General features: G+C 40.5%; 4 protein-coding genes across 26 annotated transcripts in view; 2 read left to right on the top strand and 2 right to left on the bottom strand.

The window, feature by feature from the left end:
• The window catches only part of ppfibp2b (PPFIA binding protein 2b), a 43,025-nt gene extending 35,914 nt beyond the window's left edge, over positions 1–7,111 (top strand). For 5 of the 7 annotated variants that reach the window (XM_058086712.1, XM_058086713.1, XM_058086718.1 and 2 more), the window contains 11 exons: positions 500–532; positions 1,595–1,627; positions 1,726–1,852; positions 1,921–2,040; positions 2,241–2,391; positions 4,025–4,136; positions 4,207–4,295; positions 4,366–4,488; positions 4,584–4,709; positions 6,439–6,627; positions 6,687–7,111. In XM_058086712.1, coding sequence (XP_057942695.1) covers positions 500–532; positions 1,595–1,627; positions 1,726–1,852; positions 1,921–2,040; positions 2,241–2,391; positions 4,025–4,136; positions 4,207–4,295; positions 4,366–4,488; positions 4,584–4,709; positions 6,439–6,627; positions 6,687–6,866 — 1,283 coding nt within the window. In that variant the 3' untranslated portion in view covers positions 6,867–7,111. The remainder of the gene's footprint in view (positions 1–499; positions 533–1,594; positions 1,628–1,725; positions 1,853–1,920; positions 2,041–2,240; positions 2,392–4,024; positions 4,137–4,206; positions 4,296–4,365; positions 4,489–4,583; positions 4,710–6,438; positions 6,628–6,686) is intronic. The other 2 variants (XM_058086715.1, XM_058086717.1) reach the window with 2 other exon arrangements.
• Positions 1–19,908, bottom strand: part of poglut3 (protein O-glucosyltransferase 3) — a 31,278-nt gene extending 11,370 nt beyond the window's left edge. For 2 of the 3 annotated variants that reach the window (XM_058086720.1, XM_058086722.1), the window contains exons 1-9: positions 19,369–19,908; positions 18,582–18,779; positions 16,941–17,224; positions 16,655–16,865; positions 15,155–15,351; positions 12,499–15,091; positions 12,215–12,376; positions 1,884–2,382; positions 1,646–1,797 (exon numbers count right to left, since the gene is read on the bottom strand). In XM_058086720.1, the coding sequence (XP_057942703.1) occupies positions 14,663–15,091; positions 15,155–15,351; positions 16,655–16,865; positions 16,941–17,224; positions 18,582–18,779; positions 19,369–19,585 (1,536 nt within the window). In that variant the 5' untranslated portion in view covers positions 19,586–19,908 and the 3' untranslated portion in view covers positions 1,646–1,797; positions 1,884–2,382; positions 12,215–12,376; positions 12,499–14,662. The remainder of the gene's footprint in view (positions 1–1,645; positions 1,798–1,883; positions 2,383–12,214; positions 12,377–12,498; positions 15,092–15,154; positions 15,352–16,654; positions 16,866–16,940; positions 17,225–18,581; positions 18,780–19,368) is intronic. The other variant, XM_058086721.1, reaches the window with a different exon arrangement.
• Positions 9,124–12,065, top strand: rep15 (RAB15 effector protein). 2 transcript variants are annotated; one of them, XM_058086723.1, is made up of 4 exons: positions 9,124–9,206; positions 9,304–9,375; positions 10,641–10,949; positions 11,008–12,065. In XM_058086723.1, exons 3-4 carry the CDS (start codon positions 10,674–10,676, stop codon positions 11,551–11,553), a joined length of 822 nt encoding a protein of 273 aa, XP_057942706.1. In that variant the 5' UTR covers positions 9,124–9,206; positions 9,304–9,375; positions 10,641–10,673; the 3' UTR covers positions 11,554–12,065. The 2 variants fall into 2 exon arrangements, with proteins under 2 accessions (XP_057942706.1, XP_057942707.1); XM_058086724.1 differs by lacking the exons at positions 9,124–9,206; positions 9,304–9,375 and adding an exon at positions 10,296–10,420.
• Positions 19,909–22,849: 2,941 nt separating the features above from the next.
• Positions 22,850–25,805, bottom strand: part of far1 (fatty acyl CoA reductase 1) — a 55,285-nt gene continuing 52,329 nt past the window's right edge. For all 14 annotated transcript variants that reach the window (XM_058086356.1, XM_058086359.1, XM_058086361.1 and 11 more), the window contains 3 exons: positions 24,179–24,308; positions 23,239–23,366; positions 22,850–23,177 (listed from right to left, as the gene is read on the bottom strand). In XM_058086356.1, coding sequence (XP_057942339.1) covers positions 23,018–23,177; positions 23,239–23,366; positions 24,179–24,308 — 418 coding nt within the window. In that variant the 3' untranslated portion in view covers positions 22,850–23,017. The remainder of the gene's footprint in view (positions 23,178–23,238; positions 23,367–24,178; positions 24,309–25,805) is intronic.

The raw sequence follows: 25,805 nt of genomic DNA, 5'->3' as shown, positions 1-25,805 counted from the left end.
ACATTGCATGATGTGGGGACACTATTGGAATTGGACTGCCTCAACCTTTTCGGTACTTGAGGCTGTCTTGCTAGGTGCTAGCATGGTAGCCGTTAGCATTTAAGCTAATTTACTAATGTCTAAAGGCAAATACCCACATGGCATGATGTGGGAACACTATGGGACTGCCTCAACCTTTTGGGACTTGAGGCCGTCTTGCTAGGTGCTAGCATGGTAGCCGTTAGCACACCGGGCCCGAGGTTCACAGCACAGGTTGCAAGCCCATTAAAATTTCCACGGGAAATTTATAGTTATTAGATCAGATTTGTTCCCTGCTTGGGGGGGGGGGGGGGGTGACCAGCCTAGAGCAGCGAGAAGACAAGGTGATCAATTGGTGATCAATTGTTGATCAATTGTTCCAAACTGTCATCTAACATCTCCTGCTTTCCTCTTCTCTGTTTTTCCTTTGCCTGCCCGCTTTGCTGTGGGAATGTTCCTATTCCTCTTTTACCACCTGCAGTCAGCTGCAGGAGCGCCAGTGCACCGGCTTTAGGTACTACAGTACTACAGTATTACAGTACTACAATACGCTGGGCGAAAAACAACACACTTTGATTACACGACACTCGTCCGGCTGCGTCTTAGTCTTAGTGCGGGACGTCCGTTTCTACGACGACGTTGGAACTTTGAGTGTAATTGGGAGCTTGAACGTGAATGACACGCTGTTGCAATTGGTGATTAATCATGATTAATCCATTTGAAAAGTAATGAATTTGAACGGAACTTTTAATCAGTTGACGGCCCTATATATGATATAAATGTCATAAACTGAAACGTTATCAAATGAAATATGGAAACAAAATTTTGCAACGTAGGCATCGTAAATGAAATGTCATAAAATGAAATGTTACAAAAGATATAAATGTTATGAACTGAAATGTTATAAAATGAAACATGGAAACAAAATTTTGGAATGTAATCATCGTAAATGAAACGTCATAAAACGAAATATGTTATAAACTGAAATGTTATCAAATTAAACATGGAAACAAAATTTTGCAACGTAGGCATCGTAAATGAAGTGTCATAAAATGAAATGCCATAAAAGCGATAAATGTTATAAAGTGAAACGTTATCAAATGAAACATGGAAACAAAATTTTGCAACATAGGCATTGTATAATGAAACGCCATAAAATGAAATGCCATAAAATGAAATGCCATAAAAGCGATAAATGTTATAAAGTGAAATGTTATCAAATGAAACATGGAAACAAAATTTTGCAACATAGGCATTGTATAATGAAATGCCATAAAATGAAATGCCATAAAATGAAACGCCATAAAATGAAACGCCATAAAATGAAACGCCATAAAACCCAACATTGTCACACCGAAACGTTGTGACATAAAATGAAGTATGAGAACACCAAAAAGTCATCACAGGAAACATCATACAAATAATAAACAATGTAGACATCGTAGCATAAAAGCTAGCAAATGTAACACAAACGGAAACGTCATCACACAGAGTACCGTAACATGAAGCGTCACTTCCTAAGCTTGGCTGATATCTTCTATTGCTTTCTCCTGACTTTTGACTAACGTGGATCCAGGATCTCCTGCCAAACATCACCTCTGTCATCCTGGTGGGTATTTTTGCTTACCTGAAGGCAAGGCAACCTGCTTCCTTTAAGGTGCCGGTGGGCGTGGACGGTGCTCAACCAAACGTTTTCCCGTCTCGTAGGATGTTCAGAGGAGACGGCGGATCCGTCGGACCTGTCGGACCAGTCCCCCCTGTCATCTGGTCAGGAGTCGTCTTTATCAGCAGACAACAGGAAGAGTCACAGAGGCATCAAGAAACTGTGGGGCTTGTAAGTCACGGCTCAGCTCAGTTTCCTTCACCTTCTCCATGTCCTGATTGTCTTTGGCTCGTTGGCAGCATCCGACGCAGTCAGTCGGGTAGCCCGGTCCAGGTACAGGACCCTGAGCTTAGGGACTTCAAGCGGGGAGGCATCAGAGCCACGGCTGGACCAAGACTGGCGCCTTCACTGAACATGCGGTACAAAACACTGACCTTTTCCTACATCAGGAATGCAAGGCTGGAGGCCATTTTGATTCATTTTGCATATGAAGGATGCGTGTCAATATATGCCAAACGGGCTCTGGGCCCAAAGTGAGCGCCCTCACCTGCGGTAGACGTACAGTACAGTACGCATACAGTATGATAAAGCCTGTTGATGTGGCTTATTCATTGTTCAGCGACTTGGAGGTCCCTTTTTGCAAGTGGACTGCAGAGCAGACGTGTGTTTGGCTTGAAGATATCGGACTGGGCCAGTACGTTGTCCCTGCTGGCCATTGGCTCACCAGTGGTCAAACCCTCCTGTCGGCCACCCCGCATGACCTGGAGAAGGTACACACACACACACACACACACACAAAATCAAATAAAATACCATAAAACGAAACGTCATAAAGCGAGATGAAATGTCGTAAATGGAAATATTGTCACATGAAACATGCCAAATGTCATTAAAACGTGACATCGTCACAAAAAAATGTCTTCACATGAAATGTCACAAAATGAAATGTCATAAAACGAAATGCCATAAAATGAAACATTGGAAACATTGTCAGATGAAACTTCATCAAATAAAATGCCACAAAACAAAATGATCGTCATGCAAAATAAAGGAATGTCAAGACATAAAATATCATAAAATGAAATGTCATAAAACGAAATGTCATAAAATGAAACACTGACACACAAAATGTAAATGGAAATATTGTCACATGAAACATGCCATATGTCATTAAAACGTGACATTGTCACAAAAAATATTTACACATGAAATGTCAAAGCGAAATGCCATAAATTGAAACATTGTCAGATGAAATTTCATCAAATAAAATGCCACAAAACAAAATGATTGTCATGCTAAATAAAGGAATGTTAACACATGAAATATGATAAAATGAAATGCCATAAAATGAAACATTGACGCAAGAAATGTCGTTACGGGAAACGTTGCATGAATGGTAACAAAACGCAGCACAAAACTAAAATGGGGTCACATGTAACAGCATGTCCTAACCGCAAACGTCACACGAAATGTCATAAAATGAAATGTCATAAATTGAAACATTGGAAAAATTCATGAAACTTCATAAAATAAAATGATCGTCATGCAAAATAAAGGAATGTTGACACATGAAATATCATAAAATGAAATATCTTCAAACAAAACATTGTTGCACAAAACTTCATAAAATGAAATGCCACAAAATTCTCAGGAAATGATGTCACATGTAAAGTCGGAAAATTAAGTGGCATAACCCGAAATGTCATAAAACGAAAAATTAACACAAAATGAACAAGACATTGTCACACAGAATGCTGACACATGAAATGTCAAATGAAATATCATAAAATGAAATATCATAAAATGAAATGTCACAAAATTTTGTCACATGAAATGTCGCATGTAAAATGAAATGTCATAAGATGAAACACTGACAAAATTTTGTCACATGAAATGTCACACATAAAATGAAATGTCATAAAATGAAACATCACAAAATTTTGTCTCATGAAATGTCACATAAAATGAAATGTCAAAATGAAATGTCATAAAATGAAACATCACAAAATGTTGTCACATGAAATGTCACACATAAAATGAAACATCACAAAATTTTGTCACATACATATGTCATAAACTGAAATGCTATAAAACAAAACATGGAAACAAAATTTTGCAACATAGGCATCGTATAATGAAATGCCATAAAATGAAACGCCATAAAATGAAATATCATAAAATGAAACGTCATATGAAATATCACACAAAATGAAATGTCATAAACACGAAACATCATAAAATGAAATGGCATGAGCTCAAAATGTCATAAAACGAAACACGGACACACAAAATGTCATCACTGCTGCTGATGTTGTGTGTGACAATTTCAGCATCCTTTTAGCTCCGCCTTCTTGTACGTCAGCTTGATCTTTGCAGGCGTGACGTGTAACGCTTGTCTTGTAGGAAATGGGGATGAAGAACCCGCTGCACAGGAAGAAGCTCCAGCTGGCCATGAAGACGCTGAGCAGCGGGCAGGAGCAGGCGTCTGCAGATCTGGATTACATCTGGGTCACACGTACGTACCACCACACCGGAGACCATGACCTGAAACCCATCCAGGTACTAACTATCCTGATGTTCCAAAGGATGGCTGGATGACATCGGGCTTCCTCAGTACAAAGACCAGTTTAGTGAAGCACGAGTGGATGGACAGATGCTGGAGTACATGACTGTGGTGAGCACAGCGCAACGCAACGCAACACAACACAACGTCACATGACGACACAACATGTCTTTTGTCTCAGAACGACCTGCTGGTCCTCAAAGTCAGCAGCCAGCTGCATCATCTCAGCATCAAGAGCGCCATCCACGTCCTCCACCTCAACAAGTTCAACCCGTACTGCCTGAAGCGCCGGCCTAGCGCTCAGGTACGGCGCTAGCAGTTTATATCATGTGATGGTGATGAAGTTCTTATGGGTAAATGTGGTCCTAAACATCATAAAGTATATGCTGATGTGCTCAGAAGCAGCTCAGCCGCAGCGAGGTGGTCCAGTGGTCCAACCACAGAGTCATGGAGTGGCTGAGATCCGTGGACCTGGCAGAGTACGCCCCAAACCTCCGAGGCAGTGGAGTCCATGGAGGACTAATAGTAATTATCCTTCCGTACAATGATAAATACACCAAGTGGTAATGTTAACGTTAGCGATGCTAACATTAACATGCTAACACCTAGCGTGATAGTGCAAAGTGTTTTGATATGCGTCTACCCATGAAAATAGATATAAATGCTAGTATGCTAATATTAGCATTAGCATGCTAGCGATGCTAAAATGCTAACATTAGCATGTTGACATGTATCATAATAGCGCTAAGTGTTTTTATTTGTCTATGGAAAGAGCTAAAAATGCTACTGTTAGACAGTTAACATTAGCAGTACTAACATTAGCATGCTAACACTGAGCATGGTAGTGCAAAGTGTTTTTATACATCTACCCATGAAAATAGATATAAATGCTAGTATGCTATTATTAACATTAGCATGCTAGCAATGCTAAAATGCTAACATTAGCATGTTGACATGTACCAACGTACCATAATAGTGCTAAGTGTTTTTATTTGTCTACTTATTGAAAGAGCTAAAAATGCTACTGTAATAATGTTAATATTAGCGGTACTAACATTAACATGTTAACACCTAGCGTGATAGTGCAAAGTGTTTTTATATGCGTCTCCCCATGAAAATAGATATAAATCATTTGTTTGGCTAATGTTAATGCTAGCATACTAGCATTTATATCTATTTTCATGGGTAGATGCATATAAAAACACTTCGCACTATCACGCTCGGTGTGAGCATGCTAATGTTAATAATGCTAACGTTCAGAATCGCATTTTTAGCTCTTTCCATAGGTAGACACATAAAAACACTTGGCACTATTATGGTACATGTTAACATGCTAATATTAACAGTTTAGCATTGCTGGTATTCTCATGTTAATGTTAGCATACTAGCATTTGTTCTATTTTCATGGGTAGACGCATATAAAAACACTTCACACTATCACGCTACTAACGTTAACATTATTATGTTAGCATTTTTAGCTCTTTTTAGCTATCATGCTAGGTGTTTGCATGCTAATGTTAATACAGCTAAAATTAACATTATTATAGTAGCATTTTTAGCCCTTTCCATCGGTAGACACAAAAACACTTAGCACTATTATGGTACATGCTAATAATAACATTTGTTTGGCTAATGTTAGCATACTAGCATTTATATCTATTTTCATGGGACGATGTATATAAAACACTTCGCATTATCATGCTAGGTGTGAGTATGCTAATGTTAATAATGCTAACGTTAGCAGAATCGCATTTTTAGCTCTTTCCATAGGTAGACACATGGCACTATTATGGTACATGTTAACATGCTAATATTAGCAGTTTAGCATTGCTAGCATGCTAATGTTAGCATACTAGCATTTGTTCTATTTTCATAGGTAGGCGCATATAAAAACACTTTGCACTATCACGCGAGGTGTTAGCATACTAACGTTAACATTATTATATTAGCATTTAGCACTATCACGCTAGGTGTGAGCATGCTAATGTTAATAATGCTAACGTTATCAGAATCACATTTTTAGCTCTTTCCATAGGTAGACACATAAAACACTTGGCACTATTATGGTACATGTTAACATGCTAATATTAGCAGTTTAGCATTGCTGGCATGCTAACATTAGCATACTAGCATTTGTTCTATTTTCATAGGTAGGCGCATATAAAAACACTTTGCACTATCACGCTAGGTGTTAGCATGCTAATGTTAATACCGCTGACTTGAATGAAACGGTTAGCATGTGTTTGTGTAAAAGATGCTGGAGCCGGGCTTCAACGCCGACACGCTAGCCTTGCTGCTGAACATCCCTCCTCACAAAACCCTGCTGAGACGCCACCTCAGCACCAACTTCAGCAGCCTGTTGGGAAGACACGCCCAGCAGGAGAAGCGGCAGTACGCCGAGTCCGCCAATCACACGCCCCTCAGCATCACGGCCAAAGTCAAGGTGAGGAGGTCCTCGTCATGACACGGCGCCAAGTTTCTTAGTTCCGCTTTGTGTTGCAGGCCAAAAAGTTAGTCTTTTCTAACCTGACACACCTGTGGAAAAGGCGGCCGGAAGAATCCCGGGACTACGTTTGCCCCGTGGAACAGACGCCGGACTGCGCCAACATCCAGGATCCACATCATTCCGCAGACCGATTGGGGGCTGAAGGACACCCGCTAGTGGCGATGGCGCATCGATGAACCGATCAGCCAATCACCTCCTCCTCCTAAAGCCCGCCCACCGTGTGACCCTGACCACTCAGGACATGTCATTGAGTTTCCTAACCAATACAAGATGATATTCTACTTCATTGATACTGCAGTATTACATTTAGGATGTACTGCAAGTATGGAAGAGATGATTATTTTCTTATTAGCTGGTAGGATGCTAGTCCATGTGGAAAATGAAGATGTGAGTACCGACTAATAAAAAGTGGATAACGTCATTTGTGGTCTCCTTCCGGTCTTATTTGGAGAGGCGGGAATAAAATACGTTTTTATATGTCTACTATATTGGGTAATAGGAGTGACTATAGGGGTGCTAGTTTATGTCTGGAGGGCTCTAATGTTAGCATTTCAAGGTTTTGAAGTTTTTTTTAATCTTAATTTCTGATATGTCTACTATATTGGGTAATAGGAGTCGCAAGGTGACTATAGGGGTGTTATTTCATGTCTGGAGGGCTCTACGGTAAAAGTTTTTTATTTCAATTTCTGATATGTCTACTATATTGGGTAATATGAGTGACTATAGGGGTGCTATTTAATGTATCTAGGGCTCTAATGTTGACAGAGGTTGTGAAGATTTTTTCATCTTAATTTCTGATATGTCTGCTACATTGGGTAATAGGAGTGTAAAGGGGACTATAGGGGTGCTATGTTATGTCTGGAGGGCTCTAATGTTAGCGTTTCAAGGTTTTTTAATCTTAATTTCTGATATGTCTACTATATTGGATAATAGGAGTGGCTTTAGGGGTGCTAGTTTATGTCTGGAGGGCTCTAATGTTAGCATTTCAATGTTTTGACGTTTTTTGTAATCTTAATTTCTGATATGTTTGCTACATTGTGTAAAGGTGACTATAGGGGTGCTATGTTATGTCTGGAGGGCTCTAATGTTAGAAGGTTTTGAATTTTTTAAATCTTAATTTCTGATATGTCTACTATATTGGGTAATAGGAGTGTAAAGGTGACTATAGGGGTGCTATTTCATATCTGGAGGGCTCTAATGTTAGCGTTTCAAGGTTTTGAAGGTTTTTTTTATCTTAATTTCTGATATATCTACTATATTGGGTAATAAGAGTGACTATAGGGGTGCTACTTCATGTCTGGAGGGCTCTAATGTTAGTAGAAGGTTTTGAAGGTTTTTTTAATCTTAATTTCTGATATGTCTACTATATTGGGTAATAGGGGTGTAATGGTGACTATAGGGGTGTTACATTATGTCTGGAGGGCTCTGTTAGCATTTCAAGGTTTTGAAGTTTTTTTTTATTTTAATTTCTGATATGTCTACTATATTGGGTAATAAGAATGTTAAGGTGACTATAGGGGTGCTATTTCACATCTAGAGGGCTCTAATGTTAGCAGGAGGTTGAGTTTTTTTAATCTTAATTTCTGATATGTCTGCTCCATCAAGTAATAGGAGTGTAAATGTGATTATAGGGGCGCTATTTCATGTCTGGAGGGCTCTAATGTTCGCATTTCAAGGTTTTGAAGTTTTTTTTATCTTAATTTCTGATATGTCTGCTACATCGAGTAATAGGAGTGTAAAGGTGACTATAGGGGTGCTATTTCATGTCAGGAGGGCTCTAATGTTAGCGTTTCAAGGTTTTTTTAATTTTATTTCTGATATGTCTACTATATTGGGTAATGGGGTGACTATAGGGGTGCTACTTCATGTCTGGAGGGCTCTAATGTTCGCATTTCAAGGTTTTGAAGTTTTTTTTATCTTAATTTCTGATATGTCTGCTACATTGGGTAATAGGAGTGTGAAGGTGACTATAGGGGTGTTATTTCATGTCTGGAGGGCTCTAATGTTAGCAGGAGGTTGTGAAGTTTTTTTCCATCTTAATTTCTGATATGTCTACTATATTTGAAAGTTGACTATAGGGGTGTTATGTTTTGTCCTGAGGGCTCTAATCATGCCATAAAGCATATTTTGAAGGCCAGGAAGGAATGGCAGGAAATGGGAGGGGTACGGTACGTAGACAGGACACCAAGCACAGTGCCAGAAGAAGAAGACTTGAACGCAACACAGCAATCTTAAGAACAAGACATAAGCAAACAGACACGGAGCGAGCACTAATACGACATGGAATAACAAACAGCAGCTTACATAACATTCTCAACAGCTTGCTGCAAAGCATGCTGGGAGGCAGGAAGAGGTCCCAGCATGGCTACCATGAATATCTTGTGACATTACATGGAAACGCAGCTCTTATTTCACCCCCTAAACATCCTCATTTACGCCGCCCTTGAACAACAGAAAGGCAACAATTAAGCAGCGGAAGCCTTCAGGGCCGACCCGAGTCTACTTGGAGATAACTGGTAAGATAACTCTGGTGTTGACTTAACCAAAATACTACAACTTCCACAAACTCCACCCATGCTCATACTGGCTTTGGGAACCTTTGCCGTTCCGGAGAACCCGTACGCATCCACGCCCGTGTCGACTGTGTCCCAGGAGAGGACCGCACCAGCACCTCCAAGAATCCTGGTAAGTCCTTGTAAAGACTCTGGAGGAACATGGAGGAACGCTGCTACTACAACCTCCAAAAAGTAGCTTTGCTTGCACACTGGAACAACATTCGTCTACTTGAAGGCTTTCTCTTCATCTACCGCGCTTCGTCCTTCCATATTTTGTTGTTGGGGGCTTTTTTTTTTGGACGCCATGGTTATTTTTCAGCTTGACGTGAAGCCTTGTAGGTCCGTGGTGGAGGAAACATGGAGGTGGGGTTCTCGTTTGAACATCCAGGACATGGCGTCCTCAAAATGGCGGCGTGTCCTTCTTTCAAAAGCTTGTTTTGAATCCATTTTCTTGGAAATCCACAGTCGTTTTCGTCATTAATTACATTTTGTTCATAGTTAACTCACAATTAATCACAGATATTAAAGTTTTTAGTTATAATAAGTAGGGGAAATATATATTTGATGTGCAAACAACAATAATTACATTAAATGTTATGTCAAATGATATCAATTAAGTAACTTTGGGTTATTTAAAATATTACAGTCAGCAAGCATATTTTTTTAATGACTATTTGTCTTTATTATTAGCATATTAGCTCTTAAACTCGCCCACAAACGTTCAGCAAATACAAAATGTGAGAGAGCGAGACCTCTCACACTAACATGTTTTTATTTGTGTCAGGTCAAAAATAATATTTATTTATGATAATGGTTATTTAGGAACATTCAGAAAGGATTTTTATTAAAGATTTGCCTATATTCATAAAACATTTAATCACAATTACAAACCTAATATTTCATTTCTTTTAAAACGCATTAAAATACATAGAAATTCATTATTATATTACAGTAAATATTATTTTATTACTATACTCTAACTATTTCCGCAGCTTTTGAATGTTTAATGCAAGTAGCGATTTGTCCGACTTTTTTTACGGTCATTGAACGCACCGCTGTACCGTTCTCCGACGTAAATAGGGTTGTTTGGATGTATTCGAATGGATTTTACCACTTTTTTCTTTCACTTCATACTTTCTCCCGAATACTGATACTATGTGGGAAGATATAAAAAGGTAATATTTGATTACTTTGAGCGCTAATGTGCGTTATTGTGGTAGTTCCGTGGTAAATAGCTAACGCTAGCAAAAACACTGCACCGTCACGAGCAACCGGAAGTCCAATGATCATTAGTTATTGAATAAGAATTGAACATTTAAGACGTATTAAGGAGTAATTAAGGGTTAATTAAGTGGAGGGTGAGCTTCTAAGATGTTCCCATCCTGGTCTCCTCAGCGTATCGGTGATCTCCATCGTCAATAATCCACCATGGGGGAGAACATGAGTAAGGCGTCATCTCGGCCCTTCCAGAAAGCCTCCATCTTCACCACTTTCAAGCCCTACAACACCCCGCCCGGCGACACCAGCGCGTCTCCTCGCCCGAGCATCTTCTCCACGCTGAGACGCTTCCCTGTCGCCAAGTCCAACGACTTCGTACCGCTCTTCAGCGACTGCATCGCCGCCGCATCGTCCAGGACTCAAGAGTACCTTCTCTTCAAGGACCCCGAGGACAAGTTCCGTCCGAGTCCAGAAGTTCTCACTCAGGTACGGACCTTCAGCGCTCCTAAAAAGGATCCTGTGATTTATTTCTTTGTTCCTGTAGATCTTCCTCATGACCTACATCTCCCAGAGCGTCAACCTCAACATGACAGATGTCTTCAATTGCACCGCGATGACGCCGGGGCAACGCGTTCTTCTAGGTGCCGACTGGGTCTGGGCCGTGTTGGAGAAACCCACCAAAAACCCTCGCATACAAATAGCCGTGCAGGTTCTCCATCTCTCCGATAAGGAACCCGGTGAAGAAAACGGCCACGTTCCTGGACCCTGCAGTGAATCCGTGCAGATGGCCCACAAGGAATCCGGCGACAAGAACATGTACGAGAGGATGGTGGACTTCTGCACCTCCATCGGCAAGGACTGCTACGCGCTCTTCTTGTTCTTGGGGAAGAAACATGACCAAGGGAACATCTACGGCGTTCTCAGCAACAACTTCCAAGCGGCCATCGGGAAGTGCGACAAGATCGACAGGGCTCTTCTGGAGAATTTCTTCAAGGGTTCCCGGTACCTGCATACACCTTCCGGAATGATGCAGGCCATCGTCACCAAGAAGGAGGAGGAGCCTCTCACCCTCATGATTAAGTTCAGCTAATCCAAAATATAGAGAATTCCCTACCAGAAGATGCTAAACGAGAAGAACAGGAAGTCCAGGCTGGAATTTTGAAAAAAAGTGTAAGAAATCCGTCCAGTCACATGGTCCGATACTTCAATCTCTTCTAAATTACGCGTAGCACCCGGATGTAAATACCAGGAAATAAAAGCTGAAATGTTGTCTTTGACGCCAAAACCAAATGTTTTGTGTCATCAGGCCAACATCAGGAAATGACCGTCTGTCCCAATACATTTGAACATACTGTATGTCTGATCTGTCATGAAGTCAACCAACAATAAACAAATCCCATGAGGATCAATTATATAAACCCTACAATTATCCTATGAAGGCAAATAACCAATACAACTATTCACTAATTAACCATGAAACTATGCTATTAAAATGTTCACCACCAGGGGGTGCTAAAACTCCTATGGAGCATCCCGCACACACGTCACTGATTTGCAGCTTTAACTATACAAAAAGTGCAAACAAATAAAAAGGAGAAAACGTGTTGGATATTTGCTTCCTGTCTGTTGCTCATCAAATATCTAATATCAGTTTCACAAAGTTCACAAACACGAAATAAATATTTGTTGTTGTGAGGAGGACGCAAAGCTGTCAATAAACTGGTGGATCTACAGTAAGTTCATAGCCTCACCTTCGGTATTGATCTTTGGGTAGAAACCGGGTCCAAGCGGCTGTAATGAGTTTCCTTCTGGAACATTCGGAGGATCCACCAGGGAGGAGCTGGACGAAGTAGCCGGAGAAAGAGAGCGCTTCCCCGCTGAGGCTGGTGGTTCCCCCCGGTTCCCAGTTGAACCTTATTGTACGAAAATTAATTCGTTCCAAAAAGCGAAACTTGTTAACACAAAACACGTTTATATAGATTACAACTCCAAATGTATATAAATTATGAATAAAAGCGTTAAATGTTACTTTTACCTTGATTGAAGACGTGATTCTTGATCCAAAAGATGCTAGCTAGGTTTGGGACTGCCGTGACTTCCTTCGTGAATTCGGTTGTTTCTCACCTCAATAACCGAAAATTTAGCTTATTTTTACATAAATATGGTGAGCAACATCATAACAAATAAGAAATTAAATAACAAATAATAAAATAACATACAGATACTTAGTATTGCACCGCTAGGTGCACAGTTAACAGTTAGCGTCACACACCAGTGTTTGGTGAGCCCCTCAACTAATTATGCTAGGTGCTAACAAGCTAATATTAGGCGTGTTAGCATTGCTAGCGTGTTTATATATTTTCATCCACCAGTCCAGGGTGTACCAAAGTCGGCTGTGATAGGCTCCAGCATACCCTCAACCAAGTGAGAACAAGCGGTATAGAAAAGGATGAACTTTAATAGTGTTGTCCTGCCAGGCGCACGTATGCTAACAGTTAGCAGTTAGCTTTACACGCCAGTGTTCGGTGAGCCATCCCACCATTTGTTGTGTGTTCAACTAATTGTGCTCGGTGCTAACAAGCTAATAGTTGGTGTGTTGGCATTGCTAGCGTGTTCATATATTTTCATCCACCAGCCCTGGGTGTACTGAAGTCGGCGGCTAGGATAGGCTCCAGCATACCCTCGACCCAAGTGAGGACAAGCGGCATATAAGAAGGATGCTAACAGTTAGCGTGCTATAAACAATGTCTGCCAAATGGAATGCCACGCCACATTTGGATGGAATTTCATCGATGGAAGGCCGATTACTACGTCTGTCGCTTATATCGATGGAAGACCGGTTACTACGTCTATGGTTAATATCAATTGAAGGCTGATTACTACGTCCGTCATTAATATCAATGGAAGGCCGATTACTACATCTGTTGTTAATATCGATGGAAGGCCGGTTACTACGTCCATGGTTAATATCGATGGAAGACCGGTTACTACGTCTATGGTTAATATCGATGGAAGGCCGATTACTACGTCTGTCGTTAATATCGATGGAAGGCCGGTTACTACGTCTGTCGCTAACATAGATGGAAGACAGTTTACTACATCTGTCGTTAACATCGATGGAAGGCCGATTACTACCTCTGTCGTTAATATCGATGGAAGGCCAATTACTACATCCATGGTTAATATCGATGGAAGGCCGATGACTACGTCCATTGTTAATATCGATGGAAAGCCGATTACTACATCCGTCGTTAATATCGATGGAAGGCCGGTTACTACGTCTGTCGTTAATATCGATAGAAGGCCGATTACTACGTCCGTGGTTAATATCAATGGAAAGCCGATTACTACGTCCATGGTTAATATCGATGGAAGGCCGATTACTACGTCCATGGTTAATATCGATGGAAAGCCGATTACTACATCTGTTGTTAATATCGCTGGAAGGCCGATTACTACGTCCATGGTTAATATCGACCGAAGGCCGATTACTACGTGTGTCGTTAATATCGATGGAAGGCCGGTTACTTCGTCCATGGTTAATATTGATGGAAGGCCGATTACTACGTCGGTCGCTAACATCGATGGAAGGCCAATTACTACGTCTGTTGTTAATATCGATGGAAGGCCGATTACTACGTCTGTCGTTAATATCGATGGAAGGCCGGTTACTATGTCCATGGTTAATATCGACGGAAGGCCGATTACTACGTCTGTCGTTAATATCGATGGAAGGCCGGTTACTTCGTCTGTCGTTAATATTGATGGAAGGCCGATTACTAGGTCTGTTGTTAATATTGATGGAAGGCCGATTACTACGTCCATGGTTAATATCGATGGAAGGCCGATTACTACGTCTTTCGTTAATATCGATGGAAGGCCGATGACTATGTCTGTCGTTAATATCGATGGAAGGCCGGTTACTACGTCTGTTGTTAATATCGATCGAAGGCCGGTTACTACGTCTGTCGTTAATATCGATCGAAGGCCGGTTACTACGTCTGTCGTTAATATCGATGGAAGGCCGGTTACTACGTCTGTCGTTAATATCGATGGAAGGCCGAGTACTACGCCTATGGTTGATATCGATGGCAGGCCGATTACTACGTCTGTCGTTAATATCGATGGAAGGCCGATTACCATTTTTATTGTGAATCTTGATGCAAGACTGACTAATACTGAAGACCGATTACGCTTGGTCATAGTTCATCTTTGCCAGTGTTTTTGTCACGTTGACACGTGCACGTATTTGTGTGCTGGTCGGCCTCAAGCACCGCCTCCATGTCAGCATGGCGGAGTGGCTGTCCCGCCTGGCGCTCGGAGTACATGAGCAGTACTTGGTAGTAGTAGCAGTACAGCTTTCCGGGCTGCAGGAGCTGGCGGGCGGCGGCCTGACCCGCGCCGGCGATCTTCCTGGCCTCAGCTTGGTTCTCTTTGGCCCACTGGATTTTTTCCAGCAGGTCGGACAAGTTCCTGTGGAAGGGGATGTAGTGGGTGCCGGCTTGGAGACGGCGGTAGAAATGTTCGTAGTAGTGCGAGTCCTGCTTCAGAACCAAGCTGCTGCCGAGCATGAGGTACGGAAAACGATACGCCGCCACCGTACCGTCCATGTTGACCTGGTACTTGTACTGAGTGGAGAGAAATCAGACGGTTAGAAGTGCCCCGTGCTTCACGTTGACATCTTCTCTCACCTTGAAGAAGTCAAAGAATCCCACCAGCGCTGCTTTGCCGACATCTTTCTCTCGGTCTCGGAAAAAGAACCAGCCGGTGATTCCTGCATCCACGAGCTCGGGGTGTTTCTTGGACAGAGACACCAAGTGGAGACGCTCCTCTCTGCTGTCCCGGCCACGGAAGAAGGCCTGGTCTGTTTTGTTTTCCCACGGGGGACCTGGAAGAGCCAAAGGAGAAGGAGAAGAACAGGTGGGGCTGCCAGCCATCCCATGAAAAAAGGAATCATCACCATATTTACAAACCAAAGTACCCATTTAACGCAGCGATCAGCCGATACACATTCTTTCACGTCCTTCTAAATAAACATTTTAACATTATTAGAGCCCTCTAGACATGAAATAACACCCCTATAGTCACATTTACACTCCTTTACCCAAATATATTAGACATAGTAAGACAAAATAAGACATAGAGAACTTGTTTAAGGCCTTCTAAATACACATTTTAACATAATTAGAAACCTCTAGACATGAAATAACACCCCTATAGTCACATTTACACTCCTTTACCCAATAAAGTAAACATAATAAGACAAAGTAAGACACAGAGAACTTGTTTAAGGCCTTCTAAATAAACATTTTAACATTATTAGAGCCCTCTATACAAGAAATAACACCCCTATAATCACCTTTATACTCCTTTATCCAAATATATTAGACATAGTAAGACAAAATAAGACATAGAGAACTTGTTTAAGGTCTTCTAAATACACATTTTAACATGATTAAAGCCCTCTAGACATGAAATAACACCCCTATAGTCACATTTACATTCCTTTACCCAAATATATTAGACATAGTAAGACAAAATAAGACATAGAGAACTTGTTTAAGGCCTTCTAAATACACATTTTAACATTATTAGAAACCTCTGGACATTAAATAACACCCCTATAGTCACTTTTATATTCCTTTACCCAATATAGTAGACATAATAAGACAAAGTAAGACATAGAGAACTTGTTTTAAGCCTTCTAAATACACATTTTAACATGATTAAAGCCCTCTAGACGGAAAATAACACCCCTATAGTCACCTTTACACTCTTTTACCCAAATATATTAGACATTGTACGACAAAGATGGACATAAAGCCATCTAAATACGCTTTTAGACACAATTAGAGCCCTCTAGACATGAAATAACACCCCTATAGTCACATTTACACTCCTTTATCCAAAGATATTAGAACAATTAGGACAAAGACGGACATAGAGAACTTGTTTAAGGCCTTCTAAGTACACATTTTAACATTATTAGAAACCTTTAGACATAAAATAACACCCCTATAGTCACATTTACACTCCTTTACTCAAATATATTAGACATTGTAGGGCATAAACGGACATAAAGCCATCTAAATACGCTTTTAGACACAATTAGAGCCCTCTAGACATGAAATAACACCCCTATAGTCACATTTACACTCCTTTATCCAAATATATTAGACATTGTGTGTTACCTGTGTGGCCTTGAATGGAGAGCAGGTCATTGGTGACACCCCTCATGGTCTCCAGGGTGGAATGTGTAACGTCATAGGTGGGGAGTACGATGTCTCGTGTGTCCGTGGAACCGCACCAGGACAGGACCGGAACAGGACTGGAATCAGCCGACCTGGTCTCTAGAGGCCAGTCGCCCACGTTGAGGTAGAACTCCACATCGGGGACTCTCACCTGGCGTAGCATCATGATCATCATCATCATCATAAACGTAGTATATAGCAGCCGACCACAAGTGGTGAAGAATACCTTCCTCGTCAGGGACAGCAGTATTTCATCGGAGAACATCTTGAAGTCGGTGTACTTTCCCAGGCTGCGGCGGAACACCTGATTGTTGATGATGGCGTAGTGAATGATTCCTCCTCGCTTGGCAAAGCGCTGCGGCACTTCCTCCCTGAGATGCTGCAGGTCGATGGTGGGGAAAGACTCAAAGTCGGCCACAATCTGAGGCTCATGGAGGGGACACCGCATGACACTCTGCCAGGCCGAGGCGTCTGCTTGGGGACACTCGCAGTACTCGTCATAGACGGGACCTTCACACACGTCAATACAATACATCATCATACATGTCATACATCCGACATAATAAGACATAGTAAGACAGAGAACTTCTTGAAGGCCTTCTAAATACACATTTTAACACGATTAAAGCTCTCTAGACATGAAATAACACCCCTATAGTCACATTTATACTCCTTTAACCAATATAGTAGACATAATAAGACAAAGAGAACTTGTTTAAGGCCTTCTAAATACACATTTTAACATGATTAGAGCCCTCTAGACATGAAATAACACCCCTATAGTCACATTTACACTCCTTTACCCACATATATTAGCCATAGTGAGACAAAATAAGACATAGAGAACTTGTTCAAGGCCTTCTAAATACACATTTGAACATTATGAGAGCCCTCTGGACATGAAATAGCACCCTTATAATCACCTTTATATGCCTTTACCCAATGTAGTAGACATAATAAGACAAAGATAACTTGTTTAAGGCCTTCTAAATACACATTTCAACATGATTAAAGCCCTGTAGACATGAAACAACACCCCTATAGTCACCTTTATACTCCTTTACCCAAATATAGTGGACATAATAAGACAAAGTAAGACATAGAGAACTTGTTTAAGGCCTTCTAAATACACATTTTAATATTATTAGAAACCTTTAGACATTAAATAACACCCCTATAGTCACATTTACACTCCTTTACCCAAAGATTTTAGCCATAGAAGGACGAAGACAGACATAGAAAACTTGTTTAAAGCCTTTTAAATATGCTTTGTAACATTATTAGAGCCCTCTAGACATGAAATAACAACCCTATAGTCACATTTACACTCCTTTACCAAAAGATATTAGACATTGTAGGACAGAGACGGACATAGAAAACTTGTTTAAAGCCTTCTAAATATGCTTTTAGACACAATTAGAGCCCTCTAGACATGAAATAACACCCCTATAGTCACATTTACACTCCTTTACACAAATATATTAGACATAGTAAGACAAAATAAGACATAGAGGACTTGTTTAAGGCCTTCTAAAAACACATTTTAACATAATTAGAAACCTCTAGACATGAAATAACACCCCTATAGTCACATTTACACTGCTTTACCCAAAGATATTAGACATAGTAGGACAAAGACGGACATAGAAAACTTGTTTAAAGCCTTCTAAATACGCTTTTAGACATTATTAGAGCCCTCTAGACATGAAATAACACCCCTATAATCACCTTTATACTCCTTTACCCAATATAGTAAACATAATAAGACAAAGTAAGACATAGAGAACTTGTTTAAGAACTTCTAAATCCACTTTTTAACATTATTCGAGCCCTCTAGACATGAAATAACACCCCTGTAGCAACACACCTGGGATGATGTACGGCGACTTGGCGACAGCGGCGTCACGGTGGAAGACGTCCACTTTGAGTCCCGTGTGGGCTGTGTTGTAGAGGCGGTACCGCACCAGAAAAGACCCGTCTCCTCTGTCCAGAGGTGGAGGGACGTGGATGCGGATGTGCTCCTTCTTCTGCAGTGAACTTATCCTGACTTGAAATGCATCTTTTCCTAAAAAAAAAGCATAATTACATTTGAAAATACAATTTGAGGCTGCACGGTGGTCGAGTGGTTAACGCACAGGCCACACAGTGAGGAGACCAGAGTTCGATTCCACCCTCGGGCATGTGTGGGTTTCCTCGCCCATTTCGTAAACAAGCTAGGCTAATTGACCACTGCATATTGTCCATAGGTATGAATGTGGATGGGAATGCTTGTTTGTCTATATGTGCGCTCTGATTGGCTGGCCACCAGTCCAAGGTCCCACCCAAAGACAGCTGGGATAGGTTGAGGATAAGCAGTAGAAAATGAATGAATATTTACGTGAATAAAGTCTAAATATTAAGAGAAAAAAATCTGCAAAACATTGTAATATTACGAGGGCAGGTAAAAAATATATATTTTAATAGCATAAAGTATAAATATTAGTGAAATATATGAATTATCTAAGTCGTAATATTATGAAAAACAAACAAAACAAATAAAGTTGGAATGTTTTGAATTATACAAAGACAAGTCGTCGTGTTCTCATTAACAGAATAAACTTGTAGTATTATGAGGAGAAATTGAAAAAAAAGAAAGACGAAAGAACATGGTTTACCTGGAGACAAAGTGAAGTTTATTCCTTGAAAGTCGACGGCCTGGATGAAGAAGTAGCGGACAGGTAAAACTACGTCGCCTTCAAGTCCCGGACCCCAGACGATAGAGCCGGCGGGGTCGATTTGTTCGCATTTAACAAACACAGCCAAAACAAAGACCACGTAAGCTAAAGCGTCTTTCAAATATCTAGCTAGCTTGTCTCCGTTGCGTCCAAACATCCTGCCCGTCGAAGAAGTGCAGCTCAACGGCTAAACTTTTGACAGGAAACTGGGACTTCGCGGCCGACATGTTGGCTCACACAGACACGCCCATTTTGCCGGTGACGCCTTCACGTGGCTTCCATCGTCTTCAGTTAGCGTTAGCGTCTCTTTCTAGAAACATCTTTACTTAAAAAAAGAAAAATAATCATTCATTATGTGCGGTACTATAACACAATACATTTTCGATTCATCAAATTGTCTTAAAAACAATAAAAAATGTCGTATAATGAAGTCAGCGCCTTAACTCCTGTCTTCTTCACTTCTGGTCCGGCCGTCCTACCCAGCAGCTAACTGTAACGTTACTGCCCCCTGCAGGCTTTCTCTTGAATCGCAGCTCGAGTATACTGAGCAATCGCATTGACACCATGATCCTGTATACAAAGTACAACAGTAATTAAATTACTCCAAACTTTATTTAAAAAAATGAAATTAAATAAGTCAATGAAACACAAAGATGACGTAAGTGATGTGTTTTTTTAATTGTATTTTTATTTTTATTTGAAGGTACATTCTTCATGATAAATATATTGACATCGCAGTCTTTCACAACAATATTAATAAATCAATGCGGGCAATTAGTAAAAAAAAAAACAAAATAAATGAAGTAAAATATAAATATTTAGCATTCAAAAGACGCATTCAAAGAGATGTCAGTAATGCTGGCCGAGACACACAAGCACCAGACTTTCACTGTTGGTTTGATTGATCTCATGTAATCTCTTATTATGTCTACTATATTGGGTAATAGTAGTGTAAAGACTATAACTATAGGGGTGCTATTTCATGTCTAGAGGGCTCTAATCGTGTTAACAAGTGTATTTAGAAGGCGGTAAACAGGTTTCCTGTGTCTTATTTTCTCTTATTATGTGTACTATATCGGGTAATAGTAGTGTAAAGGTGACTATAGGGGTGTTATTTCATGTCTGGAGGGCTCTAACCATGTTTAATTGGAAGGTGGCGAACAGGTTTTTATGCCTTATATGTCGACTATATTGGGTAATAGTAGTGTGAAGATAACTATAGGGGTGCTATTTCATGTCTAGAGAGCTCTAATAATGTTAAAAAGTGTATTTAGAAGGTGGTAAACAGGTTTCCTGTGTCTTATTTTCTCTTATGTCAACTATATTGGGTAATCGTCATGTACAGATGACTATAGGGGTGCTATTTCATGTCTGGGGGGCTCTAATCATGTTAAAAAGTTTAATTGGAAGGCGGTAACCAGGTTTCTATGCCTTATGTCGACTATATTGGATAATAGTAGTGTAAAGATGACTATAGGGGTGTTATTTCATGTCTGGAGGGCTCTAATCATGTTAAAAAGTGTATTTAGAAAGTGGAAAACAGTTTTTTATGACTTATATGTCTTCTTATGTCGACTATATTGGGCAATAGGAGTGTGAAGATGACTATAGGGGTGTTATTTCATGTTTAGAGGGCTCTAATCATGTTAAAAAGTGTATTTAGAAGGTGGTAAACAGGTTTTTATGCCTTATATGTGTTATTATGTCGACTATATTGGGTAATAGTGGTGTAAAGATGACTATATGACATATGATGACATATAAGATCAGCAAAATGAGGTCCCTACCTCTCAGCTGCTTCTGGAGGTTCCAAGGTCCAGCAGAAGCTCAGAGGAGATCCAGTAGCGCCTTCTCTTTTGCTGCCCCCAGATGGTGGAATAATCTCCTTCACCGTTGCGGCTGCTGTTGAGGTGAGAGTTGAGGCGCTCCGGAGTACAAGGTGCAGGACCAGCCAAACCATAACAAAACCGATGACTTGTAGTCTGGAAGATCTACTAATTCTTGGAATAGATGACTTTATTCTTGTAAAATTACTGATGAGTTTTACATTTTTGCTGTTTTTAAAGAAAAATATGACTCCATGCCCAAAATATTTGAACTTTTCCCCAACCTAATTTTTCAAAAATTACAACTTTATTTTGTTTCTCATATTAATTCCATTTTAAATAAGCTTTGTAACATTATTAGAGCCCTCTAGACATGAAATAGCAACCCTATAGTCACCTTTATACACCAGTTATCCAAAATAGTACAAATAACAACACTAAACAATGCATAGAAAACCTTTTAAATAAGCTTTGTAACATGATTAGAGCCCTCTAGACATGAAATAACACCCCTATAGTCACCTTTACACCCCTGTTATCCAAAATAGTACAAATAACAACACTAAATGCATAGAAAACATTTTAAATAAGCTGTATAACAAGATTAGAGCCCTCTAGACATGAAATAACACCCCTATAGTCAACTTTACACCCATTATCCAAAATAGTACAAATAACAACACTAAACAATGCATAGAAAACCTTTTAAATAAGCTTTGTAATATTATTAGAGCCCTCTAGACATGAAATAACACCCCTATAGTCACCTTTATACCCCTGTTATCCAAAATAGTACAAATAACAACACTAAACAATGCGTAGAAAACCTTTTAAATAAGCTTTGTAACATGATTAGAGCCCTCTAGACATGAAATAACACCCCTATAGTCCCCTTTACACCCCCGTTATCCAAAATAGTACACATAACAACACTAAACAATGCGTAGAAACCAAAATAGTACAAATAACAACACTAAACAATGCGTAGAAAACCTTTTAAATAAGCTTTATAACATGATTAGAGCCCTGTAGACATGAAATAACACCCCTATAGTCACCTTTACAGCCCTATTAGCCAAAATAGTACAAATAACAAGACGAAACAATGCATAGAAAACCTTTTAAATAAGCTTTGTAACATTATTAGAGCCCTCTCGTCATGAAATAACACCCCTACAGTCACTTTTACATAGGAAAATAAGACATAGAAAACCTGTTTACGGCCTTCTAAATGCACTTTTTAACATGATTAGAGCCCAGCTGACATGAAGTAACAACCCTATAGTCACCGCTACACTCCTTATTAGCTAATATAGTAGACATAGTCTGGTGCTTGTGTGTCTCAGCCAACATCACAGTAGCGTTACTGACACCTAGTGGCAACACGACGTATCGTTACAACGCATCTTCTGAATGCCTTAGATTTGTATTTTACTTCATTTTGTTGACCAGGAAATAGTATTATTTATTAGTATATTTCTGAAAAAGGCAATAAGGGATTTGGGTATTCTAGCTTATGAAAAAACTGACACATTTTCATCCCTTAGCTTGTTTTGTTTTTGTTTAGGCTACTAAAAAACAAGCTAAGGCGTGGATCGTTTAGCATACATAGCATTGACCTACAGCGTCTTTATTGTACAAAAATGTCGGATTCCAAGCCGCCGTCCCGCTCCTCAGCGAGCGATTGGGATGTTTCCACTCACTTGGGGCGTTCCAATGGGATCTCGGAACGAACGACTCGAACGACTCTCCACGGCTTTTCACTATCTCATTGTGGAGGAAGCTCGGAAATAGGACAGGAACTTGAAGCACAGGCTCACCACAAAGTACCAGATGTTCCGTGCCATCTGAGAGCGGGCGATGAAGATACGCCAAATGAGGACCAGCAGGATGCCGTTGAAGGTGTAGCGGATGTTCCTCAGCCTGCAAAAGTGGGAAGATGAACTGTGGATCTTCTCCGATTCATGAGGTGAGAAGGACTTACTTGTTGAGGTGCTTTCGTGCGGCGGGCAGCCCTGAGAGCTCCTCGTTGAGTACGTACTTCTTAGTACCCATGCAGTAACTTTCCATGTACTCCGCCCAGTGCAGCTGACGGACGTCAAAGTTAAATACCTGCAGTGGTGCCCACGGATAAACGGCAAAGGTGAGGAACGTGAGGAACGTGAGGAACGTGAGGAAAGTGAGGAACATTCATTTCAAGCCAGCTCTTTATGGGCCTGCAAGCAAAGCACAGCAGGCCATACTACTGTTCCAAATGTACTCTTATCATTAAAATCGTATCTTATTATGCTACCGCTAATGCTAGCTGAACAGTGCACCGAAACCCCTGGGTAGTGTGCTATTTAAAGCCTGCAACATTTTTTATTTTTTTAATAATTGTATTATTATTATATATTTTATGTCGGCATGCTAGCAATGCTAACATGTCAGCATGCTAGCAATGCTAACATGCTGGCAATGCTAACATGTCAGCATGCTGGCAATGCTAACATGTCAGCATGCTGGCAATGCTAACATGTCAGCATGCTGGCAATGCTAACATGCTGGCAATGCTGGCAATGCTAACATGCTGGCAATGCTAACATGCTGGCAATGCTAACATGCTGGCAATGCTGGCAATGCTAACATGCTGGCAATGCTAACATGCTAGCAATGCTAACATGCTGGCAATGCTAACATGTCAGCATGCTAGCAATGCTAACATGCTAGCAATGCTAACATGCTAGCAATGCTAACATGCTAGCAATGCTAACATGCTGGCAATGCTAACATGCTGGCAATGCTAAGATGTTAGCATGCTAGCAATGCTAAGATGTTAGCATGCTAGCAATGCTAACATGCTAGCAATGCTAACTGCTGACATTAGCATAGCAACATGTTTTGCCATTTCACTGGTGTGCACTATTAGTAGGGTAGGGTCTTACCTTTTTATCCTCGGGGCTCATGTGGGCCATCAACATGGCGACGTTGTCGGTGTTCCACAGCCACGAGTGACTGGTGAAATATTCCAGCACCATCATGGCTTTATGGAGGCGGCCGATGGTCTTCATCATCCTTGCACAGGGCGGGAGAGTCAATGAATGAGGCGGGGGGGGGGGGGGGGGGGGGGGGGGCAGGAGTGGCGTTACAAATGGTACAAACAGGGATGGAGTTAGGATGGGGGGGGGGGGGGGTGCGGTGGCCAGAAGAAGCGTGGTGAGCGAGGAAAAGACGGTGAGCAACATAAAAACAAGTGATGCTACGTTTTGACGGCCATGATTGGACTACACAGGAAGAGCTGAGGCTCTTAAACGAGATGCTAGGTGGAAATATTGTTTTAACACAGGGGTGGACAACCCCCCCCCTCAAAATATGCAAATTTGATATTCCGCCATTTTTAATCAGCATTCAAAATGGCAGCTCCCAAAAGAAGGACTTCTTTCATCAAATAAATTAAATCTGTTTCTACCTTTCTTTCTCCCTTCTTTAGTAATCAGCAGTAGAACATAGGGTAAGTTTCAGGGAAATATCAGTTCCTAACTAAAAAAAAGGGACAAATCCAGCTGAAATATCTGAACAAGTATACCAACGTAAACAACAGCAAAAAAGGCTGTGCTGCATTCAAATATTGTTTACAAATATAACACAGCAAACTAATTTTTGCACCTAATTTTAATAATTAATAATAATAATTTTTAATTATTATTAAATTTATTTTTAAATTTAATAATTAAATTTAATTGTGATGGAAAAAATCTGCATCGGCTCGAAAAAACAACATATGGTCGATCCTTACTTGAGACCTGGAATATTTGTTATCATTGTCATTTTTTCATGTAAATTGAGGGAGCAAAAGCAGTATCGGCCACAAATATCGGCTAAGGGTGATGGAAAAAAATCGTCATCGGCTCGAAAAAATAAACATATCGGTCGATCCTTACTTGAGACCTGGAATATTTGTTATCATTGCCATTTTTTCATGTAATTTGAGGGAGCAAAAGCAGTATCGGCCACAAATATCGGCCCATGCAAAATCGGCCATCGGCTAAGGGTGATGGGAAAAAAAATCGGTATCGACTCAAAAAAAAAAAAAAATCGGTCGATCCTTACTTGAGACCTGGAATATTTGTTATCATTGTCATTTTTTCATGTAAATTGAGGGCGCAAAAGCAGTATCGGCCACAAATATCGGCTAAGAGTGATGGAAAAAAATCGGTATCGGCTCGAAAAAAATCGGTCGATCCTTACTTGAGACCTGGAATATTTGTTATCATTGTCATTTTTTCATGTAAATTGAGGGAGCAAAAGCAGTATCGGCTACAAATATCGGCCATCGGCTAAGGGTGATAAAAAAAATCGGTATCGGCTTGAAAAAAATCGGTCGATCCTTACTTGAGACCTGGAATATTTGTTATCATTGTCATTCTTAATGTAAATTTATGTAGCAAAAGCAGTATCGACCAAGCTAAATCGGCTAAGGATGATGGAAAAAAATCGATATCGGCCCCAAAAAAAAACCATATCGGTCGATCCCTAGTCTAGACCATGAGGGAGGGAAAGGGTGGACACATG

Source organism: Doryrhamphus excisus, chromosome 11 (genome assembly GCF_030265055.1).
Source record: "Doryrhamphus excisus isolate RoL2022-K1 chromosome 11, RoL_Dexc_1.0, whole genome shotgun sequence".
NCBI lineage: Eukaryota > Metazoa > Chordata > Actinopteri > Syngnathiformes > Syngnathidae > Doryrhamphus > Doryrhamphus excisus.
This window is presented reverse-complemented; position numbering and strand designations above follow the sequence as displayed.